At 48.0% G+C, this 23,320-nt stretch overlaps 1 protein-coding gene across 1 annotated transcript; it reads left to right on the forward strand.

Moving 5' to 3' along the window:
• The first annotated feature begins 7,342 nt into the window (after nt 1-7,342).
• Plekhb1 (pleckstrin homology domain containing B1) lies at nt 7,343-21,406 on the forward strand. Its single transcript, XM_027942621.3, has 7 exons — nt 7,343-7,482; nt 8,707-8,782; nt 9,806-9,958; nt 10,481-10,583; nt 11,652-11,691; nt 19,472-19,571; nt 20,117-21,406. Exons 2-7 carry the CDS (start codon nt 8,746-8,748, stop codon nt 20,251-20,253), a joined length of 570 nt encoding a protein of 189 aa, XP_027798422.1. The 5' UTR covers nt 7,343-7,482; nt 8,707-8,745; the 3' UTR covers nt 20,254-21,406.
• Nucleotides 21,407-23,320: the final 1,914 nt, after the last annotated feature.

Below are 23,320 nucleotides of genomic sequence, written 5' to 3' on the forward strand. Positions count from 1 at the left end.
ACACACACACACACACTGAAACAAAAATGGTGAAAGACTTGATAATTTCCCTTAGACAAGAGAATATGGATAGTAACTTGGAATCAGGATCTAGAGATAATTTTTTATGACCAGATGAGAGCAGCCAGGAGGCAACTGATTGCAGAAAAACCAAGTGTGCACTTAAACACCAAAGTTGGAGAGAAAAATCAATTCAACACTGACATTACTGAAGAAAACAGAAAAACTGACATGACAGATCATCTAAAAAGTCTTTGGGCTGAGCAAACCTCGATTGAAAAGTGAAGATCAAAATTTTCAGGAGAGAGGAAATCAAATGACTGAACTTTGTCAAGAGAAAGAAATGGATTCTCTTGAGGATTAATCTTTCCAGAAAGATTATTAGATGGAGTGACAGGAGGAAAGTTTTGAAGAAAATGACACAAAGCTGAAGGCCTTCTGAAAGGAAGCCAAGGACCTTGAAGCAAAGATGGAAAAAAATCATTTGTTCTCAAAGCCAACTTATCGCCCTTGAACCAAAAGCTCAGGATCATTGGTTGGGAGGGCAGGAGGCTGAGAGAAACCTCTTCATCTCGACAGATCACAGAGACAGACAAAGAATGATGGGAACAGTTAGTCACTGCTTAAGCTTCTAGAAGTGGCTCCCTGTACATCTGATGATCCAGATGGTATGTTTTTTCAGAAGGAACTTGCAACCTCCCATCTCCTGACGTGGAGTGCTGTTTCCCCGAGACAGGAGGTTCTACAGACCCTCTCCTTGGCTCTCAGGCTTTCCTCCTTCATTTCTAAATCTGGCATTTGAAATAGACTCAACTGGGGAGTCCATTCCTCTTCCTGAATTAGTCAGGGCTCTCCAGAGAGGTAGACCCAGCCTCTTTCCTCCCAGGGTGGGTGATAGAGCCACCCTATAACATCATTGGTACATCCACCCTTTTCACTATCTACACAGTGAGGTTAAAAATGGCCCAGTAGCTGGCATGGTAGTGCAACTCCATAATCTCAGCAATTTGGGGCTGAGGCAAAAGTATTGCAAATTCAAGGCCAACCTCAGCAATTTAGCAAGACCCTCAGCTACTTAGTGAGACCCTGTCTCAAAATTAATATAAAAAGTGATAAAGCACTCCCAGGTTCAATCTCTAGTACAACGCCCCCCCCCCCCCCCCCCCCGCATAGGAGACAGACAGATACAATGGTGGGAACATAAGGTTAAAGGACTAATTCTATAAAATGGGCCCACTATATTGATCCCCACATGCTTTCTTTTCCAAAAAACAATTTACCTGTAGCCCTGCCTGGCTTAAATAGACAGGATATGTCACATTCTTCAGCAAGTTACCTGTTACCTGCAAGAGAAACACAGGTCAGAAATAATGTTGATAAGAGGAATCCAAGTTACCCTCAAGGGTAACCTCACAGACTAAACACACACACACACACACACAAAAAAAAAAAAAACCTCACAGACCAAATCCTGAAACACTCTGGGAGATAAGAATAATTCCTCTTAACCACAAAGTCTGTAAGAATTTATGGTTAAGAACCCAATTAGAATTGGTCAGCATATGCCAAAGTGACCTAGAATTGTCATGTCAGTGGGGACTTGAAAGTCTAATGTCAGTCAGAAGTCAAGAGGTGGACCTGGGCGGGAGCTCTCTGGAAACTTCTCTGGGATTCCTGATAAGCCTGGAGTGCAGGAGAGGTACACTGTCCCCCTCCACTCTGACAGGACCTACTCTCTTCCTTGGGAGTGTCCCCTTTCCTTTTTCTTTCTTTTTTAATCTTTATTTTTAAGTATTAGGTGGACACTATATCTTTATTTTATTTATTTTATTTTTTAATGTTTATTTTTTAGCTTTAGGTGGACACAATATCTTTTTTAAAAATATTTATTATTTTTTTTTTTTTAGTTTTCGGCAGACATAACATCTTTGTTTGTATGTGGTGCTGAGGATGGAACCCCGGCCGCATGCATGCCAGGCGAGCGCGCTACCGCTTGAGCCACATCCCCAGCCCCACAATATCTTTATTTTACATTTATGTGGTGCTGAGGATCAAACCCAGTGCCCCATGCAGGCTAGGTGAGCGCTCTACCTCTGAGCCACAACCTAGCACCCCCCCCACCCCCCCCACCCCCGCTTCCTTTTTCTTATTCCCCTTCAATAAACTCATGCCTGTTACTCTGAAGGACACATCTGAAATCTTTCTGACTTGATAGAAAGAATTGGGGTTTGAAGGGGGTGTCTTCACACTGCCTCAGTGTCCCAGAAGGCCCCAGCCCTGTAACACTGCCCCCCCAGCCTCCCCCCCCCCCACACACAAAAAAGCTAAGAACTAAAAACCAATCCAACAGTGATAATCATGACTTCAGGTAGCAGGGATTATATGCAAAATGTTACAATGTGTATAGACATCCCCACCCCCTTCTGAAGAGTCCACACTTCTTATTAGTTTCTCACAGAGGGCATTGGCAACATTTTAAGACAGTGGCCAGGACTGGCTGTGTTTAGATTTGGAATTGGTGTCAGGAGTTTGTGGTTTTAATCTGCTTAGCTTCCTTGGCTCTTTTTCTTGTGTTAGCCTCCATTTAGGAGGGTCTCAGTCTTTCTCACTGCTGTTGAAGAATCTTCTCTTTTCATCTGGCTGCTAAATCTGGAGAATGCAATCTAGAAGATGTTTTCATGGATCGCCACCCTACCCCCCTCTATGAAGGACGCCCAGTTGCCCAGTTGTCCATCTGGGATGGGAGCAGGAAGAGAAAGGAACCGATAGGATCCAGGTCCAGATTCCTGAGACCCAGTTTTCCTCCCTCCTTTCCTTTGCTCTCTTCCAGCCTCTTCTTCTTCTCCCATCTGTGCTATGGGAGTGGAAAATTTAGCCAGGCAAAGGTTGGGATGGAACAGTCCAAGGATCAGAAAGTGAGTTAAAGGCACAGGTATGGAAAACAGCATGGTTTGGGAGGTCTGGTTCCTGGACTGCTAAGAGGGGATCAGCTCCGTGGCTAATAGGATCCACCACAGCGAATCTCCCAACATGGCACGCACTGCACGAAGGGCTGAAGCGCTGGGGTGGATGGAGGTCAAGATTAGAGACTCAGGAGCGGAAAGAGGGAGGCTTAAGGAGCCAAGCTGAGCATTCAGGACTGGGTGATGGGCGCGGTTCTGTCAAGCAGCAGAATGAAGACTTAGTCCCATCCCCCACTGATGGTGGAGGACTGGCCCAGCCGCTCTCCTTCCCCCCTCCCCCCATATCCTCCTTCCCCCCGTACCTTGGCGACCCAGGGCTAAGACCATCTCGAATCACCGATGACTTGTTCAGGCACTAAGGGTCTGAGCCCGAGATCAGTCGGGAAGGTTGGGGAGAGGACTAGAGAAAGATGACTTCCCTAAATCTGTGTGCTTCCTCCTTTCCTCCCCCTTTTGGCCCCTCTTGGTAGCACCTTCTTGATCCCCTTATCTCTAAGGCGCTCAGGGAAATGCCCCCGTGCAGAAGCCGTCTGGGAAACGCTTCTCTGACTGCCTGGGAACCATGAGCCCTGCAACTCCGGTAAGGAAAGTTTTCTTGAATATGAGGGCCAGGGGTGGGGTGGGCCCTTCTAAATAGAGGATGGACCAGGCGCCTTTCAGACCCTGGCAATCCCTGATCTCTGGAAGGTATGCCTTGTCTGCTCCTATCTGGGGATTTGAAGTCGGGCAATTCAAGGAAATGATCCTGGATGGGGCAGACCTAGACAGACCTAGGAGACAAAGAAACACTCTTCTTCCCCACTTGGGAGCTGGGCCCCTCTAACCCTCCAATCTTTTTTGTTCTCTTCCTATTTTTTGAATTGGGATCAGCCCTGGCTGATCTTAAACTTGTGAGCTCAAACCATCCTTCTGTCCTAGTCTTCATAATAGGTGGAACTACAGACATGTGCAACCATTCTCGGATTTCTAATCCATTTTTGACTGTGCTCTAGATGAACTTTTCCCAAATGCAACCCATTTATCATACCGCCTAAACCCTTGAAACGCTTTCCCAAGCTGCAGTTACTACTGTGCCATAATATCCAAGCTCTTAGCCTGTCATGTAAGGCCTTTATGTTATAATCTAGCAAACTCTGCAGCTTTATCATCTGCTGCTCTCCATGCTCCCCCACACTGTCTTCTATTTTCTAAAAATAATGCACAATTGAACTTTTTTTTGGGGGGGGAGGTGAGGGTACTGGGGATCGAACCCAGGGGTATTTAACCACTGAGACACATCCCTATCCCTTTTTATTTTTTGAGACAGGGTCTTGCTAAGTTCTTAGAGCCTTGACTAAATGGCTGAGGCTGACTTTGAACTTGTAATCCTACTGCCTCAGCCTCCTGAGTTGCTGGGATGACAGGTGTGTGCCACAGTGCCTGGCCACCCTTGAACTTTTTGACCAGAGCTCATATGAACTCTTGTTTAGCCTGTAAAGCTACTACCCATCCACTGAGACCTTTCAACCTCCACTGGGATGCCTTCCCCAATCTCTTGGTCAAAGACTGACTCTTCTTTCTCCTTGTTAAATCACATTCTTTGCTTTAACTGTGTGTTTACACTTAGTCTCCCCAGGAGACAATAAACTAGGAGTGGAGGGCAAGGGCATGTCAGAGGCTGCCCTGGAGCCCAGTGCTGTACTTCCTAAAAACCAAGCTTCAAAAAACCATGCAAGCCAGGCCGTGGCAAATGTCTGTAATTCCAGTGGCTCTGGAGGCTAAGGCAGGAGGATCACAGCCAGCGTCAGCAACTTAGTGAGGCCCTAAGCAATTCAGCAAGACCCAGTCTCAGAATAAAAAATAAAAAGGGTTGAGGTTATGGCTCAGTGGTTAATCATTCCTGGATTCAATCCCCAGAACCAAAAACAAAAACAAACAAACAAACAAAAACCATGCAAAACTGGAGTCTGGTTTCTCCTGGAAACTTTACTTTTTTTTTTTTTTTTTTTAAGAAAATTAGTTTACAGATTTTTAAAAATTGATTTTTAAAAAGTATACTTAAAAACTCAGCTCTTTATGTGGACTATGGTGAAGGTGATGGGGCAGCACCTGCAGGTCTAAATTAGGGTGGGGTGTTCAACCCTGTGAGACTAGGGAAGTCAATTCCTGCCTCCCTCCCTTGCTGTGAATGGCACATTCATGCAGTGATGGAGCTTCACAGGAAGCTTGGGAAGCCACAGGTGCCAAAGACTGGCTTCTGGAATGACTCTGACAAGTGAGGCTACAGCTTCTGCAATGTTTCTTTCTTTCTTTTCTTTTTCTTTCTTCCTTTCTTTTATATATGTTTAGTTGTAGATGGACACAATACTTTTATTTTATTTATTTTTATGTGGTGCTGAGGATCAAACCCAGTGCCTCAGGTGGGCGAGGCAAGGGCTCTACCACTAGCCACAGCCCCAGCCCTCTGCAATGTTTCTAATAACATTTCTTTTTCTTTCTTCTTTCTTTCTTTCCTTCCTTCCTTCTTTCCTGTCTGGGAACTCCTAGGCTCATGTGGTTCTCCGGCCTCAGACTCCTAAATTGTTGGGATTATATAGGTGCACACCACTGCAGGTCTTGCTCTGTGGAATTTTATTTATTTGTTTGTTTGTTTATTTATTTATTTATTTTGTACCTGGGATTGAATACAGGGGCACTTAACCACTGAGCCACACCCTAGCCCTTGTTTCTATTTTATTTAGAGACAGGGTCTGGCTAAATTGCTGAGCCTGGCTTTGAACTCGTGATCCTCCTGCTTCAGCTTCCGGAGCTGCTAGGATTATAGGCGTGCACCAAGGCGCCTGGCCTCTGCAGAACTTTTTAATGGCCTTGTCCTTGGGTGCTCACAGGATACAATTGGCACAGCCATCCTTTTTAATAGCCTTGTACTCACACATCCGGTGTTCATGCACAGAATTGTGTCTGTGTGTGATGATGGGGACGGGATTGGGGATTGAATGAACCCAGGCCTCCCTCGTGGTAACAAGCACTGAGCACTTCCCAGCTCCTTTTGTTTTATTTTGGGAAAGTGTCACTAAGTCGTCCAGGCTGGCCTTGTATTTTCCATCCATCCTGCCTCAGCTTCCCGAATCGCTGGGATTACAGGAGTGCGCCAGGAACCCAGCTGGAGTCAAATTCTTTTTTAAATTTTTTTTTATTTTATTATTATTTTTTAAAATTTTAGTTGTAGTTGGACACAATACCTTTATTTTTATTTATTTACTTTTATGTGGTGCTGAGGGTCAAACCTAGAGCCTCGCACGTGCCAGGCGAGCGCTCTACTGTTGAGCCACAACCCCCCAGCCCCGAGCCCAATTCTTAAGAAAAATTATTTTAGCTGGGCATAGTTGTGTTGCACACACCTGTAATCCCAGCGACTCGGGAGGCTAAGACAGGAGGATCACAAGTTTGAGGCCAGCCTCAGCAACTTTGTGATATCGTGTCTCAAAATAAAAAAGGGCCGAGGATGTAGCTCATTTGTAGAGTTCTCCTAGCTCCTGGATTTAATCCCCAGTACAAAAAAAAAAAAAAAAGGAGGGGGGATATTTGTTGTAAAGGCTGAGGTTACAACTCAGTGGCACAGCGCGTGCCTAGCATGTTGCGTGCCCTGGGTTCGATCCCCAGCACTGAAGAAAATATACACAATTAATGAGTGAGCAAACGTTTTAGTAAAATAAACTGGACGCGTTGGCGCACACCTAGCTACTTGGGAGGTTGAGGTAAGGGAATTATTGGCGACCAGACTGGGCCACAGAGCGCCACCCTTTCTTTAAAAAAAGAAAAAAAAAAATTATGTTTTGTTTTTTTTTTAAATAAGCATCTTAGAATTTAGTCAACTTATTGAGCAAATTTGTTTAGGTGAAAACTGTGTAGGCTTCATTAGTCAAAAAGTTTTGGGGCTGGGGATGTGGCTCAAGTGGTAGCGCGCTAGCCTGGCATGCGTGCGGCCCAGGTTCGATCCTCAGCACCACACACAAAGATGTTGTGTCTGCCAAGAACTAAAAAAAATAAATATTAAAAATTCTGTCTCTCTCTAAAAAAAAAAAAAAAAAGTTTTGTAGTTGGGTTTTTAATTTTGGCATGTAATAGATGCTCCTTTACTGAGAAAAAAATTGTTTTATACATTGAGCTAATTGCTTCATTTAGGGAATAAAAAATTTGAGAAGAAATGTCAGTTCTAAAAAAAAAAAAAAAAAAAAAAAAAGACCCGCCGGGTCAGTAAAGGACTACCACTCATGTGAGCATCTCCTGCCCTTCTGCAGGGTTGCAAACTACAAGTCCCAGCATGCTTCGGTCATCACCTCTTCGCGCCACGCCCCCTCCCTGGGGGTGGGGCGGGTCTGCAGGGCGGGGCCCCGGGGCCTCTAGGCCCGGGGCGAAGCCTGGCAGTGAAATGCCCCAGGCTCTCTGAGGCGCACAAAGCGCAGGCGCAGCGGGTTGGGTGGCAGCTGCATCGAGTAGCGCTGGTTTTGGCAGCAGCATCCACAACAGGTGTAGACAGGTGGGTGCATCAAGGGGGGCTGGAGAGGGAGTTCGCACCTGGCCTCTTGATCTATGTCAGCTTGGAGGGGTGGGAGCGTATGAGAAAAAGAGACCTGGCCAGGTCTTCCACCCCAGGTGTGCCAGCCCTTGTTACGCAGAAACAGGTGTGAGCAGGTGGGGGCGGGGTAGACACACCTGCTCACAAATAACTCACCATTAGGAATAAAGGGCACCTGGTTTCCAATCCAAGTTTTGTCATATACGTGGATTAAGTCATTTGCTGCCCCTCTGTCCATCCGAAAGGAGTAAAACTCCTAACAAAATTACAATGGGGACAAAGTGAGGTAGTTGCCCACAGCGACTCCCAAACTTTGCTGTGCAGTGGAATCGCTTCGGAATCTTTAGAGACTAGCAGTGCTTGCCTCTTCCACAAATGATGATTAATTGTCATGGGGCCTGACCTGAACATTGCATGTTTTCAAAACTCCTGCTGGGTTTAATGATGAAAAGCCAGGCCTGCTGAGTGTGGATCCTGGCTTCAGTGCTTACTGCTAATCAACAGGATCTGTGCAAGTGACTGGACCCAGTTTCCTCATCTCTAAAGTGGGAATTATAGCAAGGATGGCTGAGAGGCTTAAATGAGATGATAGGTGAAAGCAGAGAAGTACACCTAGCACACAGGACTCCATTAGTCATAGCTGCTGTTAAAGTATTATTTTATGCACTTTGTGAGTGGGTTCAGCTGGGAGGGAGGCTTTTCTTACTGTGAAATTCCCTCAGTTATTGCCATGATTCTGATATTCCATGCTGCTAGCATTTCAGAATCCCCTTTTCTAATATTTGAGTTTTAGGAGTTCCTCACTCCAGCACCTACCTGCTTCATAGACACACTTCTACCTGCCTTGGGACACAGTTTCATAGAAATTGAGGCTGGCCTGGAAGGTCAAGGACAAGGGACTTGACAAAGGATTTGGAGTTGAGATTGGAATCCAGGCTCCTGATCCCTACCCCCCACTCCTGCCCCGCCACATCATAGCTGGTGGTAGCCCTGATGACCCCACGAGGACAGAGGACAGAGCTTTCATTCTCTGGCTGGAGTAGAGAATGGGGAGGAGATGGAGGCTGCCTGGCTCTTGTTTGTTTACTGCTTTAAAAGTTCCCTGGGTGGTTCCCCAGGGAGAACTGGGGGTTCTTCAGGGAGTCTGGATCTGATGAGGACTGTGTGCCTGGGTTCCTCTGACAGGTCCCGCCTGACTCCATCCTGGAAAGTCCCTTTGAAGAAATGGCCCTGGTGAGGGGCGGCTGGCTGTGGAGACAGAGTGAGTGATCCTGAGCCAGACCCTCTCTATCCCTCTTCTGGTTCCCGGGCAGGGGTGAGGGAAGCAGTGTTAGGCCAGCAACAGGAAAATCAGTTCTCCTCTCCTCCCTTGTCCATGCTCTTCTCCCTGCCCAGTGTCCCCCTATTCCTGACTGCCTGGCAGACTTCTAATTAATCATCAACATCCAGCCAGGTGTCCCTTTCTTTGATGAGCCTTCTCTGACTTTTCCTCTAACCCTCACTCTTGCCACTGCATCAGCCTGGCTCAGAGGCCCCCTTCCCTGTTCCTGCAGTGAGTTTTAATGTAACCGTCTTTACTTATGGGTCTCCCAGTCCTCCACCCCATACTGGCCCTAGAGTGTGAGCTCCTCAGGACACAGACTGAGTTTAACCCTCTGTGTATCCTCAGCAGCCCAATCCAAGGCTGGAACACAAACAAGTCCCAGAACAAAAGGAAAATATCTCTGCTTTGAAATCCACAAAGCTCTGAGAAGCCGTCTTATGTCTGCTTTTTCCTCTTACGATTCCAGTTGCAAAATGTCTGAAGCTCTAGTGGTTTCAGGCTTTCAGACCTGTCTCTGACCGGATTTTTGATCTGAACAAGAGCTATCCTGGGAACCCCTGGGACCAAGACCCCCATACCCCATGCCCCCTGCCCATTCAATTTGGCAAACACTAAACACAGGTTCTGCTAGTTCTATGATCTGTGTGGGTAGCTGTGGCCTCCCAAGTCTGGTAGAAGAGGCAGACATGACACAAATGACTATCATACAAGCTAAGATAGGAGATAAGAGAGAGGCTTAGGGTAAGGAGATATTGGTAAGGTATGGGCCAGTGAGAGAAAGTAGTTGACCAAGACAGAAAGGGACCCTGTGCCCATTTTAGAGGTGGATATACAAGAAAGGGGTTAAGAGGTTAACATACTGAGGGCTAGGACTGAGGGGATTCTGGGAGCCCATCTGGGGCTCCTGCCCCCAGCAGGCTCTGGGATTAGTTCGCTGGGCGGGTCTGGAATATCACGCAGGCTCCATCCTCCGCCGCTGGAAGCGAAACTGGTTTGCACTATGGCTGGATGGGACGCTGGGCTACTACCATGATGAGACAGCGCAGGACGAGGAAGACCGTGTGCTCATCCAGTTCAATGTCCGTGACATAAAGATCGGCCAAGAGTGTCATGGTGAGCAGAAGCCCTTCCTCTATGGCATTGTGTCCAGGGGAGAGTCCTTCCACTGTTTCTGAGAACACCAGCAATTGGAAGCCTCTTTGCAGCTTTCAGAAGGCTCCCACTGACACTGCTTCTGGGCCTTTGTCAACCCCACTTCAGTTAGAGGTGAAGTAAGAAATTACTACTTTGTCAAGTTCCTACTCTGTGCCAGTTGCAGAGACAAGTCAGACATGAACTAGATGAAATAAGGAGACTCAGAGAAGTTAAGTGACTGGCTAAGAGTCACACTAATTTGGCTAATCTCTAAATTCTTCAACCAAGGTTTAGGCCACAATTATAACAGAGAAAACTGGAAGATGTTCATAAGGAAACTGGTAATGTGGGTTGGCTGAAAGGGTACAGCAGAATCCTCAGAAAGTGTGGGGATCAGAGGAGGGTAGAAAAGACCAATCAGTTCCTGTTCTTGTTCCTAGTTTCTGGGGGGATCTGGGACCTATACCTGTGGAAAGTCCACCAGTGTATGTCTGCTTCCAGATATACAGCCCCCAGAGGGCCGGAGCCGAGATGGCCTGCTGACCGTGAACCTGCGGGAGGGCTCCCGCCTGCACCTGTGCGCAGAGACTAGGGATGATGCTGTGTGAGTAGCTCTTGGGAGAGGATGCGATAGAATCTTAGGGAATGAAACCAGACACCCCCTTCTTCTTGGGCCTTCCAGTTCCCCAACAGTAGGAAGAGGGTCTGAGACCAGTAAGGTGGTGTCATGGAGGCTGGGCAGCAGGGAGACAGATGATGATGGTTGGTATGGTAAGCAGTGGGCTCTTCACATGATCTATGAGCTCAAAGTGTGGAGGCAGAGGTGTGCACACCTGCCTCAGGTGCATGTTCCCCGGGCATTCAGAATGTATTTAGCAGCTTCTGAGGGGAGTCTTCAGTTGGGGGGATATAAAAGAGCAAACAAAGCCAATGGCATCTGAAAAAGGACCCTGCCTCCTACTCCTTTCTGAGCAAATGCCCTGACATGGGGACTGAGATCTGAAGGATAGACCCAAACCTGCCTGTGTGCCAGGCAAGGGAACCCCAATGTCAGATGCATATCCACACTAAGCCTGGAGGTGTCCTTGGGTACCATCTGTTATCTCACATTCCTTGCCTTCCTCCCCTCCGGCTGAGGGGGTTAGCCTTTGCACTGGGGGGAGAGTAAAGAGATGGGTGTGTGGGAGTGGGGGAAGCTGAGCTCCAGGCACACAGCATAGAGCCGCCTTGTCCACCCCAGCCAGGTGCCATGGCAACCAACAAAGGCCCAATTGTCTGGTGTCCACTGGGCATTCCCAAGGGTCAGAGCTCTGGAGAGCTGTGTTTGTAGGATTGCTATGTGGAGGTGGGCTGCAGCTAGAGCACCCGCCCAGGCATGTCAGAATCGTAAGTCCCTTAAGAGACCCCCCTAAGCCCAATTGTCCACTGTATCTATGGAAAAACTGGAACTTCTAGAGGGGAGGGGACTGTGTTCTAAGAATGAATTAGCCTAACTAAGGGTCCATCCATGTGACAGGGGCAGGGGAGGATCACTCTTGTCTACCTAAAGGAGCCAAGTGGATCTGACTCCTTTTCATGAGACTGGGGTTAGAGAGGAAAAGTCTAGAATGTGAAGGTCTGAACCCCCTTCTTTCAAACTATCACCTCATGGTCTTGGGGATTTGCTTTGCAGAGCATGGAAGACGGCATTGCTGGAGGCGAACTCCACTCCGGTGAGCCCCATTTTCTCTCCCTTCTTCCCAGCCCCAAGTGCCATAGAATCATGGGTGATTCAGACTCGGTCTCTGCCTGTCAGCAGTTCTCAATCTAGTGCTCCTATGCCTGGGCAAACTCAGATTCCCTGAGTCCCACATTGAAAAAGAGGAAGGACAGCCAGCTGGTAACTCAGAGGAGAGAGGTAGAGAAGCCTCCATGAAGACCAAGGGTGCTCTTAAAAAAAAAAAAAAGAAGAAGAAGCCTCCATGAAGAGGGGGAGGAGGGGGTGGCATGTGAGCTAGGGGAAAGGAACTTTTATCGAGCAACTATTATGTTCCAGGTGTGATGTAGGGGTCTAATTCCAAATACAATAGTCCTGTGAGGTCAACCTTGCTACCTGGGATTATTGTTTCTCAGATATAGACTGAGTTTCATTCATTCTGTACAATAAATATTCACTGAGTTTCTACTATGTTCTAGGTACTGTGACAAGTGCCAGGGATCAGAAATGAACTGAGGGGATGTGGGCCCTGTCCTCCTGGACTCAGCCTAGTGAGGAGTCAGATGTGAAACAACTGATTAGTTAGTTAATGATTCCATTGCAATATTGGTAACTGCTCTGATCCAGGTGGGAATTCAGATAAGGCTTAAGCTGAGACCCGAAGGATAAACAGAAATTGACCAGGTAAACAGTGTGGGGATGTAGTGAAGGGAACAGCTTTCCGGGTAGATGAATTAGACGGTTGATCCATCCATGGTAGATGGCTGTGCAAAGGCTTGAGAGGGGTTAAGATTGTGGCAGGTAGAGCAACAGAAGGAAAAATGGCTGAGGTGACTGGAGCTCAGGAGGGGGGCAGTTAAAAAGGATAGTTGGCAGGACCAGGCTTTGTGGGCAGTGTTAAGGATGCTGGTTTCTGCTAAGAGCATCAGGAAGCCATCGAAAATTTGTAAACAAAGGGATGGCATGATTAGATCAGAATTACATATCCAGCCCATTTTATTTTTTGAGACAGGGTCTCACTAAGTTGCTGAGGTTGGCCTTGAACTTGTGATCTTCTTGCCCTAGCCTCCTGAGTGGTTGGGATTACAGGTGTACACTATCATGCCTGGCCAGACTTGGATTTTTTTTTTTTTAAATTACTGGGAATTTAACCAAGGGGCAATTTACCACTGAGCCACATCCCCAAGCTTTTTTTTTTTTTTTTATTCTTTTTTTTTTTTTTGTACCAGGGATTGAACTCAGGAGCCCTTGACTACTAAGCCACATCCTTAGCCCTATTTTGTATTTTATTTTAGAAACAGGGTCTCACTGAGTTGCTTAGCACCTTGTTTTTTTTTTTTCTTTTTTGTAGATGGATAGCATGCCTTTATTTTATTTATTTATTTTTATGCAGTGCTAAGGATCAAAACCAGTGCCTCACACATGCAAAGCAAGTGCTCTGCCACTGAGCTACAGCCCCAGCCTAGCACCTCGATTTTGCTGAGGCTGACTTTGAACTCGAGAGTCTCCTGCCTCACCCTCCTGAGCTGCTGGGATTACAGGTGTGTGCACCACACCTGGCTCCCTTTTTTTTATTCTCAAAGAATAAAATTGCTGGGGCTGGGGTTTTGGCTCAGTGGTAGAGCGCTTGCTAGCACTTGAGAGGCACTGGGTTCAATCCTCAGCATTACATAAAAATAAATGAAATAAAGGTATTGTGACCATCTACAACTAAAAAATATGTATATATCAAAGAAGAAGAAGAAGAAGAAGGAGGAGGAGGAGGAGGAGGAGGAGGAGGAGGAGGAGAAGGAGGAGGAGGGGGGAGAGGAGGAGGAGGAGGAGGAAGAAGAGGAAGAGGAAGAAGGAGAAGGAGAAGGAGAAGGAGAAGAAGAAGAAGAACATTGCTGAATTGCTTAGGGCCTTGCTAAATTGACTCCTAAACTGCTGGGATTACAGGCATGCACCAAGGCACCTGGACAGATTTGGATTTTTAATGAGAGTCTGGCTGGTAGTTAGGGAATGAATTGTAGTGTGGGTGCCTAGGGACCAGCTTGGAGGCCAGGACAGTGTTCAGGCAACAGTTCTGGATGGAGGCCTCGCTGGCAGAGACAGGCTGATGATTACAGGACATATTTAGGAAATGCAGTCAAAAGAGCTTAGTGACTGATGGAGACGTGAGTTTAAAGAGCTGCCAAGGCCCAGCATGACCTCTATTCCTGCCTGTCAGATTCCAGAATCTATGCTTGCTCCTTCTGTTTGTGGCATAATGGAGCCTGCTGTCATCTAGAGAGAAAGTCTACTGAGAAAGAGCAAAGGAGCCTGGGATGCATGTAGAAACCCCCTCGGGGGCCAGGCATTGTGCTGAGCACCCAGTTATGCCAATTCATCCTCCCACAGCCCTGGAAGAGGGGTGGGGAGAGCCTGGGTATTGATATCATCAGTTGCATTTTACATATAGGGAAGCTGAGGTCCAGAGACAAAAAAGTCTATGTCCAAAGTCTAGGTCTTAATTCAGTGACGAGCCTGTGTTTTGAGAGGAGGCATCTGCAGAAGGAGCTGCCAGAGTAGAGGCAGGGATGTGTGCGAGTGTGTGCACAGGCATGTGGCAGAGGGCCCAGAGTGTGGCCTGTTGGGTGGCCTAGCATGGAGGGAATGACATGGGAGAGAGATTACCTCTGAGGCCCCATCACAAAGGACCTCAAACTGGACTTTTCTTGAGGGTTGTGGGAACAATAAGGGACATTATGTAGAGAGGGCTGTTAGACTTTGGGGGACAGACTCAGGCTTCCAGGATTGGAGGAAGCCAGGAGTGAGGAGGCTGGAACAGTGGTCCGCAGGGAGGAGGAACCCAGGTCAGGCTCACAGGACTCTGAGCTCCAAAGCCCTCGAGTAGGGCTACTCAGTTCCATGGAAGGTGAGGATTGACCGTTCTGCACTCTGACTCTATGAAGCTGCCTTGGCCCTTCTCTATCTGTCCACCCTTCTGCTGCTCTGCTGACCACTTCTCTGTGCCCCACCCTTGATCCTACTTCATTCTGCTCCACACATACACATCTCTGGGCCCTGGCTTAGAGTAGGTGTGTGTGTGTGTCAATGATTTTGTACCTGTGTCTGCTTTGTTTGTGTGCATTCATGTCTGTGGGCTTTTTCTGTCCTTGTGCTTATGCAGGTGTGACCTCCATATGCTACAGGTTCATGCCCCACTCTGGAGGAAGACTCCAGGAGGAGTCCCTGACCTGGATGTACCAGGGAACACAGAACCTGGGGACAGAAATAGCCAGGGGCCAGGCGGGGGTGGTGGTGGTGAAGGGGGCCAGGTAGATGAGAGCTGAGGATACTTGAGAGCTGAGCTGCCCTCTCCTGCCTGGAGACTGGGAGTCCCAGCTGCATTCGAGAGGTGAAGGTGGGCTAGAAAGAGTCGGCAGTCACCATCCCTCTCTGTGTCTCTCCTCCTTACCTTGGGCTGAAAAGGAAGAGGACACCCCCTTGCCCCAGCCCAGTTGGCAGAGAGCACTGGTAGGGCCTGCTAAGAGCTCAGTCTCTCCAGGCATAGAGGGCCTCTGACACCTATGTCCCTCCCCCTTCTTGGGTTTCTGTGGCTTGAGCAGGCCCCAGCTGGAGCCCCCGTCCCACTCAGGAGCCGCCGGGTTTGCCCCAAGGTCAGGTGTGTGACCCGATCGTGGAATCCCTGTAAGGTTGAGAGGCGAATCTGGGTAAGTGCTGGCTAGCCCTCCCTGCCTCCACTCTGGACACCAGGATGAGCCTCTCCAAAACAGTCCCAGTCACCACTCTTCCCTCTCACACACACTCACTGGATACCCACCACGGCCTGGTTTTTAAGGCCTGTAGAATGTAGCTAGTCTCACCTGCTACCTCCCCTCATCCCTGTGCTCTGCTGTGCCCTCTGCCCCAGCCACTCCTGCTTTCTCCTTTTCCCGCACCACAAATGCCATTCTCTCTGCCACCAAGACGCCTAGTTTTCTCATTCACCTACAAACTGGTGCTCATCCTTAAAGGCCCACCTCAGATGCTGCCACCTCCTCAGTGAGATGTGCTCAGTGATGTGGACAGTTTATTCTGAACATTCCTAGTACATGAGGGTCTAGCAGAAATAGGTCTCAGAGTATGCTCATGGGACAAGTGAATGAAGGGAGGGAGGAAGGAAGGAAGGAAGGAAGGAAGGAAGGAGGAAGGAAGGAAGGAAGGAAGGAAGGGAGGAAGGGAGGAAGGAAGGGAGGAGGGAAGGGCAGGGCCAGGCCTCAGTATGGCATTATTACCACCTATTATAGTTTAGTTCGGGTCTGCCTGTCCTCTCCCTGAATGTTTCTTGGAATCAGGACTTGGGCTTGAACCACTTCTGTCCAGTGCTCAATACAGGTCCAGCCAGGATGGGATAGGTGGCAGTGGGGCTTGAGTAGAGTGTCTGTAGTCTTACAGTTGACTATGAACTCTTCTTACTCAGTGGTGCTCAGTGAGGCTGTGTGTTAGAATTGCTTAGGGACTTAAAACAACAACAGATATTAAAATGTTACCTCTGGATGCTCTAATTTCATAGGTCTGGGGTGGGGCATAGGAAATCTGTAGTATTTATAGATTTAATTTTATTTTTTGCAGTGCTGGGGATCAACCCAGGGCCTTAGGCATGCTAGGCAAGCACTTTACCACTGAATTACATCCCTAGCCTCAGGAGTGAATTTTTTAAACTATAGATTTCTGGGCTAATGTGCTCACCTTGCATGGGTCAATCCACAGCAAAACACAAACATATATCACACAGATTGCTCCTGGGGATCCTGACGTGCATGAATTCTGAGCCTAGAAGAGCTCGGGCCACATGGTTGCCTAATAGATGTGGCTCTGCTGGATTCTCACAGTTCCTTGGGAGTTGGCAGTGTGGGAAAGACTGTTTGCAGATGAGGAAGCTGAAGTTCTGAGGGTTACTTAGTTAGATCAGCATTACTCAATTCATCAATGACATGCCGGGGACTCCTAGCCCCCTTCCCTTTTTTGGGGGGGTTCCAGGTGTTTGAACCCAGGGGCTCATGCATGCTAGGCAAGTACCCTACCACTGAATAACATCTACAGCCCTTTTCATTTTATTTTGAGAAAGGGTCTTGCTGAGTTGCTCAGTCTGGACTCCAACTTGCCATCCTCCTATCTCAGCCTCCTGGGTAGCTGGGATTGCAGGTGTCTACTATTGCACCTGACTCTAGCTTTTCATTCTGAGGTATTCTCCATGCATGGCCTAGGGTATAAGTTTGTTTAAAGTGGCAATGCCTTAAAAAATAGGATTTAAAAGACTGTAAACCTTAGTATAAGTTTATTGGAGAAAAGGAGGTTATTTGTGTGTGGCCCCTGACAGACCAACTCTTCCCTTCCTATGTAAGTGGTGGGGCCTCCAGAAGAGGGGAAGAATCAGAGATTAAGCCTCAGGTTGCCTATTGCCAGGTGATCTACATGAGTTTACTTCTGGGCCTCCCAGGCCTGGAGGGTAGAAACAGGTGCCCCAGAGGGACATGAGGTGGTGTTTTCCACCCTCGTCAGGGCCTCACAAGGCCACTGGCTCACCGCAACTGCAGAGCAAGTGGAAACTTTGGATTTCAGTTTCTCAAACAGTAAAATTGGATCTGAGTGCTTAAGTCCCGCCAGCCTCTTTTGGGCATGAAGCCCAGATCCTGGCTACCTCATCCAGAAAGCCCTTGGGGAGAGAACACAACCAGCAGTTAATTGAGCCTGAGGACCTACACATGCTTGTCTGAGCCCCCTGCATTGCCCAGGCACCATTTGTTCTCCCTAGCTTAAACCTCAACTCAGTTTCAGAGTTGGGTGACCTTAGTTCCCATCTGTATTTTTTTTTGAATATTTATTTTCTTTTTAGTTGTAGATGGACACAAACCTTTATTTCACTTATGTATTTTTATGTGGTGCTGAGGATCGAACCCAGGGTCTTACACATGAGAGGCGAGCGCTCTACCACTGAGCCACAACCTCAGCCCCTCCCATCTGTATTTGATTCACTTGTGCTAAGGTCATTAAACATTTATTAGGCACTTACCATATTACTGATTGGAACCTGAGGGGTCTCCAAGTCTTGTGAGAGAGACCAACACAAGGATACAAACAAGGCTTTATCATTGATCAGCTGAGAGAGAGGGAAGTCCAAGAGCTACGTGGGTGTCTAGATGAGACCACAACAGAAACTGAAGTTCAAGGAGAACAATACCTGAGTTGAATCTGAAACGCAAATTAGGTAGTTGAATGAGAAAAGGTGAGAAGTCATCCTTATTAGAGGGAAATGGCATGGAGACTTGAAATCAGTGTGCTAATGGCTTATTCTCTTGACATTGGCCAAGAGGATGGATAGAAGAGCATATTTAGAAGATCAAATCATGAGACCTAGTGGCTGACGTGACAAGCAAGACAAGTGTGTGAAGACAAGGGTGCCAACCTAAATTCTTTGTTTGTGTGTGTTTTGATGGCATTCTTAGAGAAAGACATTTGTTGGGAGAGGAACAGGTGTGTTGCATGGTGAAATGCTGCAGTCACTCCAAGTTAATGGAGTTTGAGACACTTTGACTTCTAAAAGGGAGTAGGACCATTCAGGTGTGAAGCCCCATGAGATAGAAGTATAGGATGAAAGGGGTTTAAGAGGAATGATCCAGGAGAGAAGGGGAGAAGGAGACCCTACCCCTTCCTCAGTTCTGCTCCCTCTTGGACTGGGCACTTCCATTTAACCCAGCATTTATTTTTTGGTTCCTGACACATGCTAGACCCTGCTGGTCTAGCAAAATTAATGAGTTCTTGCTCACAGGTAGCTCACATTTGGAGTGCAGGTAGAAAAGGCCAAGAGAAATGATAATGAGAGGCACAAGCAAGGTCCACAGTGAATTCAGGAAGAAAGGCTTCTTTTTGAGACTAGGAGGGGTTTCTGAAGTGGGTGGCTTTTGAGCTAGGTTTTGAAGGGTTGGGAAGAATCTGGGGGATGGGGGCGGGTAATGAGTACATTCTGCAGAGAAAACTGGTCATTCTCTGAACCTGGGTTCCCAGGTCTGTGTGGTAAAGAGATAATAATACTCATCTTAAGGATTAGAGGTGGTAGCACAGGTGAATACCTCTCCCAGGGCCTGGTACACAGTAGATGCTCGATAACAGTTACTTTGGTTACCTCTCATTCCTACCCTTCCTTTTCCTCTTTTTCTCCCTAACCCCTCTTTATTTTCAGCCCGGGACTTGGCCATATTCCCACCCTATGACTAGGGGAGAAATCAATTGGGTTTTAAGTGAGACCATTATACACTTATTAATTAGCAAAGTCTACCTTTGCTACCTGTGAAGGGAAGTTGGGAGTCAGAGAAAATTTTCTCTAGCAAGGTAGGAGACCAGAGTGAGAAAAGGCATCATCACTGGGAGCTGAATCTAAGGGCTGAATTTTTAGAATACAAAAGACTATGGAGGCCCTGCGCGGTGACGCACGCCTGTAATCCCAGTAGTTTGGGAGGCTGAGGCAGGAGGATCACGAGTTCAAAGCCAACCTCAGCAAAGGCGAGGGGTTAAGCAACTCAGGGAGACCCTGTCTCTAAATAAAATACAGAAGAGGGGTGGGGGTGTGGCTGTGATCGAGTGCCCTTGAGTTCAATCCCCAGTAACAAACCAACCAGCAAACAAAAAAGACCATGGACTTTGTGGAGAAGTGGGACCTTTCCAGGAGCTCGCTGCTGCCTGGGGGCCCATTTCTAAACTTAGGGAGCAGGGGGACTGGGGACCAAATCCAGACCAGGGAGTTCCTGGGCAGTTGACCGGGTTGGACTCTCTAGGTGCGCGTCTACAGCCCGTACCAGGACTACTACGAGGTGGTGCCCCCCAACGCGCATGAGGCCACGTATGTCCGCAGCTACTACGGGCCGCCCTACGCAGGTAAGCTTTCCCTCACCCTTTAAGCCCAGCCCCTTCACGGTCCCCCTAACCGCAGCCTGACTCTCAGTCCAATGCCAGGTCCTGTCCACGAGTCATTGGCAGTCAGGACCAGCCTCACCCTTTTAGTGTTTACCTATTTTCTCAGGCAGGAACTCCGCAAACTCCTAGCAGCTTGAGAGCTAAAAATAGTGCTCCATGCTCCAGAGAAGCCTCCAGGCTCGCACTTACTCAGTTTGGTTTCCCAGCAATCTTTCCTGAGCTCGTAGCGACGCCTGGTGGCTAACTTGGGAACCGCAGTCGCCCATAGGTGCAGTGTGGTGTGTTTAGAGGTCCGCCCCGCCCAGGCCCCAAAGTTACCGAACGTCCGTGGCAGACCCGGGAGGGAAGTGGTAGTGTGGATCCCTTACCTCGTCAAGGCCTCAGTTTCTCCGACTGGGGAGTATGGATTCAGTGCCTTAATATTGGGTTGGGCTGGAGTCACGCAGAAAGGGAATGAAGATGACTGGTTTCTCCTAAGTCGCTGATACTCACGGCTGTCTCCGCAGGCCCCGGCGTGACGCACGTAATAGTGCGGGAGGATCCCTGCTACAGTGCTGGCGCCCCGCTGGCCATGGGCATGCTTGCCGGAGCCGCCACCGGCGCTGCACTGGGCTCACTTATGTGGTCGCCCTGCTGGTTCTGAGTCATGGGACTGGATCGCTGGACCCTGCGCTTAGACCGCTAAACCCCTTTTCCTCCTGGACCCCACCCTCCACCCTCCAAGCCAAATGAGCCCTTTCCTCTCCTTTAGCCCTTTTTGGGCTTGGACCATCCCTCCCACTCCTTACCCTCACCCCATGCCCACCCATCGGAAGAAGTTAACATCTTCAGCACAAACGTGGTTCTACTGCTAGACATCCCAGAAATCCCTTATAGACACCTATATTTCATCTAACCACACGAAGACAGTAAATATAACTTTCATTTGGCTTCAAGTTCTTCAGGTGCTGGAAAGAGAACGCGTGTTGCACGCTCTGCTGTCTTTAGGGGCAGCTCCAGGCCTAGTGGGAAAACAGGAGTAAACAAACACTTTGTGCTAAAACTGCAGTTGTGTCTTTTGACAAGTGTAGGGGCAGGGAGCAAAGCGGGTGGATTGGGAGTGCTGTTGTTGACTAGTTTAGAGCCCTGAATGTCATAGCATGTCCGAAGGGGAGATCAGTTGGGCTGGGTCAGATCATGATGGGCCTCCAGGCTGTTGCTAGGTAAATGGGAGATGTGACCTTTTTATGGAGTGAAGTTTCAGGATTGCACCTATGATGAATATTTTGCCTGTATTGTTAGTCCTGACATATCCTTACCCCAAATACTCTTGAGTTCAGCTCCATCCTTCCTAGTACCATCTTCCTGGGTTCCCTGTTCCCCATGACAACAATTGAACTGAACCTGGGGGCTCCCGGTTGGGGACCAGGTGAGCTCTGTTTGGGAGCTCCAGCCTTAGAAAGTTGCCTCCATTAGGAAATGCCTTTCTGATCCCAGGAGCTCTGTCCATTGCTGTGATTGTCCCCATCTCAGGCTTTGTCTGATCTTTCATTCTGGGGAGATAGCAGTGTTTCCCTCTGGGACTGACACACCTTTATACCATTCTGGGAAGCTCCCCATGTGCCTGCCTGAAGGTGGCCCAGCAGTCTGCCCATTTGGTCCCTTCCAGTCTCTTCCTCCACCCAATCCCAATTGCCAGTAGAAATGCTAGCTAGCATCCATGCCCAGTAGCCAAAGTAGCTCACTAATGTCCCCTGTAGACAGGGGCTCCATTGGCTCAGCTGCAGAGACTAATAAAGATGTGGTTGGCTCTAGAACTGGCTCTGGCTTGTTTTGCTTTGTTCTCCCAGGAGGCCCGGTTTCCCTGGGACATCTCTGTGGCCCAGCATCTACCAGTGCCTTCTCTTAATAAATGAGAAGAGTTTGGATTCTGGGGTCAGGTGGAACTGGCGACATTATCTTAGCTAAACAATTTGGGGCAAGTCACTTGACCTTTCTGAACATTGCTTCCCCTACCCACAAGTGGTAGGTTGAAGTTGGCCATCCCCGAGGGCTCAAGAGGAGGGGCTGCGCCAGGGTCTCTGTTATCTGAGCTGATGCATGATCCACAGCAGGCCCTGCGTGCTAGTCTGAGAGACCTGTGCTGTTTTGTCTTTTCCAGTGGGAACCTTCCTTCTAGAGTTGAATCTTTTTTTTTTTTTCTTCCTGATACTAGGGACTGAACCCAGAGCTACATCCCCAGCCCTTTATTTTTTCAGACAGGGTCTCACTAAGTTACCCAGACTGGCCTCAAACTTGTCATCTCCTGTCTCAGTCTCCCAAGTAGCTGGGATTACAAGCATGTGTCATCATGCCTTGCTAATGAATTGTTTTTTATAGAAATGAGTTGACCAGGCAAGAAAACAACCATCATATATCAGGCTTCTTAAAGTGGAAGTGACAGAAACCTCCTGTTCAAACTGATTCAAGTCAAAGAAGGAAAAACATGGGGACACAACAGAGAAGTCAAATACCAGGGGCTCAAATAGTGTCACTTCAACTTTGCATTGTTTCTATTTTTACATCCACTGGGCTGGCTCATTTGAAGGCTGCAGTAGTCTGGAGTCCAGCAGCTCCTGACTTTGATGTTCCTGGGTTCAAAACCAGTCAAAAGAATTTGTATTCTTTTTTGGGTGAGGTGGGGGGCACCACCACTGAGCTACATTCTCAGCCCATTTTATTTTTTGACACAAGTTCTCATTAAATTGCTGAGGCTGCCTTGAACTTGATGTCCTCCTGTCTCATCCTCTTAAGCTGGGTTACAGGCCTGTGCTATCACACCTGGCCAACAGTTTCTCTTCTAACAGTATGAAGAAAGTCCTGAGTGTGACAGACATATCAGTCCAGATTTGGTCCTATAGCCACCCCTGAATCAATCATAGTGGTCTGAAAAATGGTAGTCTAAAACAATAAGGGATAGTTAGGCCCAGAAATAGGTACTCAGGAGGCTGAGGGAGGAGGATCTCAAGTTCAAGGCCATCCTGGACAAATTGGTAAGACCCTGTCTCAAAATAAAAAGGGCTGGGGATGTAGCTCAGTGATAGAGTACTTGTTGAGGATGTGCGAGGTTCTAGGTTTAATTTGAAGTACTAAACAAACAAACAAACAAAATAAACACCCCATCCCCTCAACAACAACAAATCAAAAAACCAGGGCTTACACAGGGATGGGACAGTGTCCTGAAAGAAATTTAGGACACTGCCAAAAGTAGGATCAGGAGAGCTGGCTGACAAAAATATAGGTATCCATCTCAGTCATATTTCCTGAGAACCAACTTAGAGGGGAGACATATAAACAGTAATGATTCACTGTGGCAAGAGAGGAACAAGGTGCTATGGAAACTCTGAAGAAGAGGTACTGGAGTCTGCCAGGGAACTTCAGAAAACTTTGGGGTGGGAAGTGGAACTTCAGTTGGAACCTGGAAGGAGGAGTAGGAGTTTGGCCATCTGAGCAGAAAGAGTCTTTATACAGAAAAAGAAGTATCAGCATGAGCAAAGGCCTTTACTGAGTGTAAGAATCAGTCTCTTGTCACAGCAGGTTGCATGATGAGAAGGATTGGTGGGTGGGGCCAGGTTACAGAGAACCCTATGGGCAAGCTCACCAGCATAGGGCATAGTCCAGGAAGTTGTATGAGTACAGGCAAAGGCATAAATGCAAGCACTTCTTCAGAGGCCCAAGGTAGACCTGCACTG

Source organism: Marmota flaviventris, chromosome 9 (assembly GCF_047511675.1).
Source record: "Marmota flaviventris isolate mMarFla1 chromosome 9, mMarFla1.hap1, whole genome shotgun sequence".
Lineage (NCBI taxonomy): Eukaryota > Metazoa > Chordata > Mammalia > Rodentia > Sciuridae > Marmota > Marmota flaviventris.

Excerpts from the sequence above, each read along its gene's own strand:
- Plekhb1 (XM_027942621.3), top strand. The coding sequence starts at position 8,746 with ATGGCCCTGGTGAGGGGCGGCTGGCTGTGGAGACAGA. Across the intron at positions 8,783-9,805 it reads CGGCTGGCTGTGGAGACAGA|GCTCCATCCTCCGCCGCTGG; the intron begins GTGAGTGATCCT and ends AATATCACGCAG. Across the intron at positions 11,692-19,471 it reads TGGAGGCGAACTCCACTCCG|GTGCGCGTCTACAGCCCGTA; the intron begins GTGAGCCCCATT and ends TGGACTCTCTAG.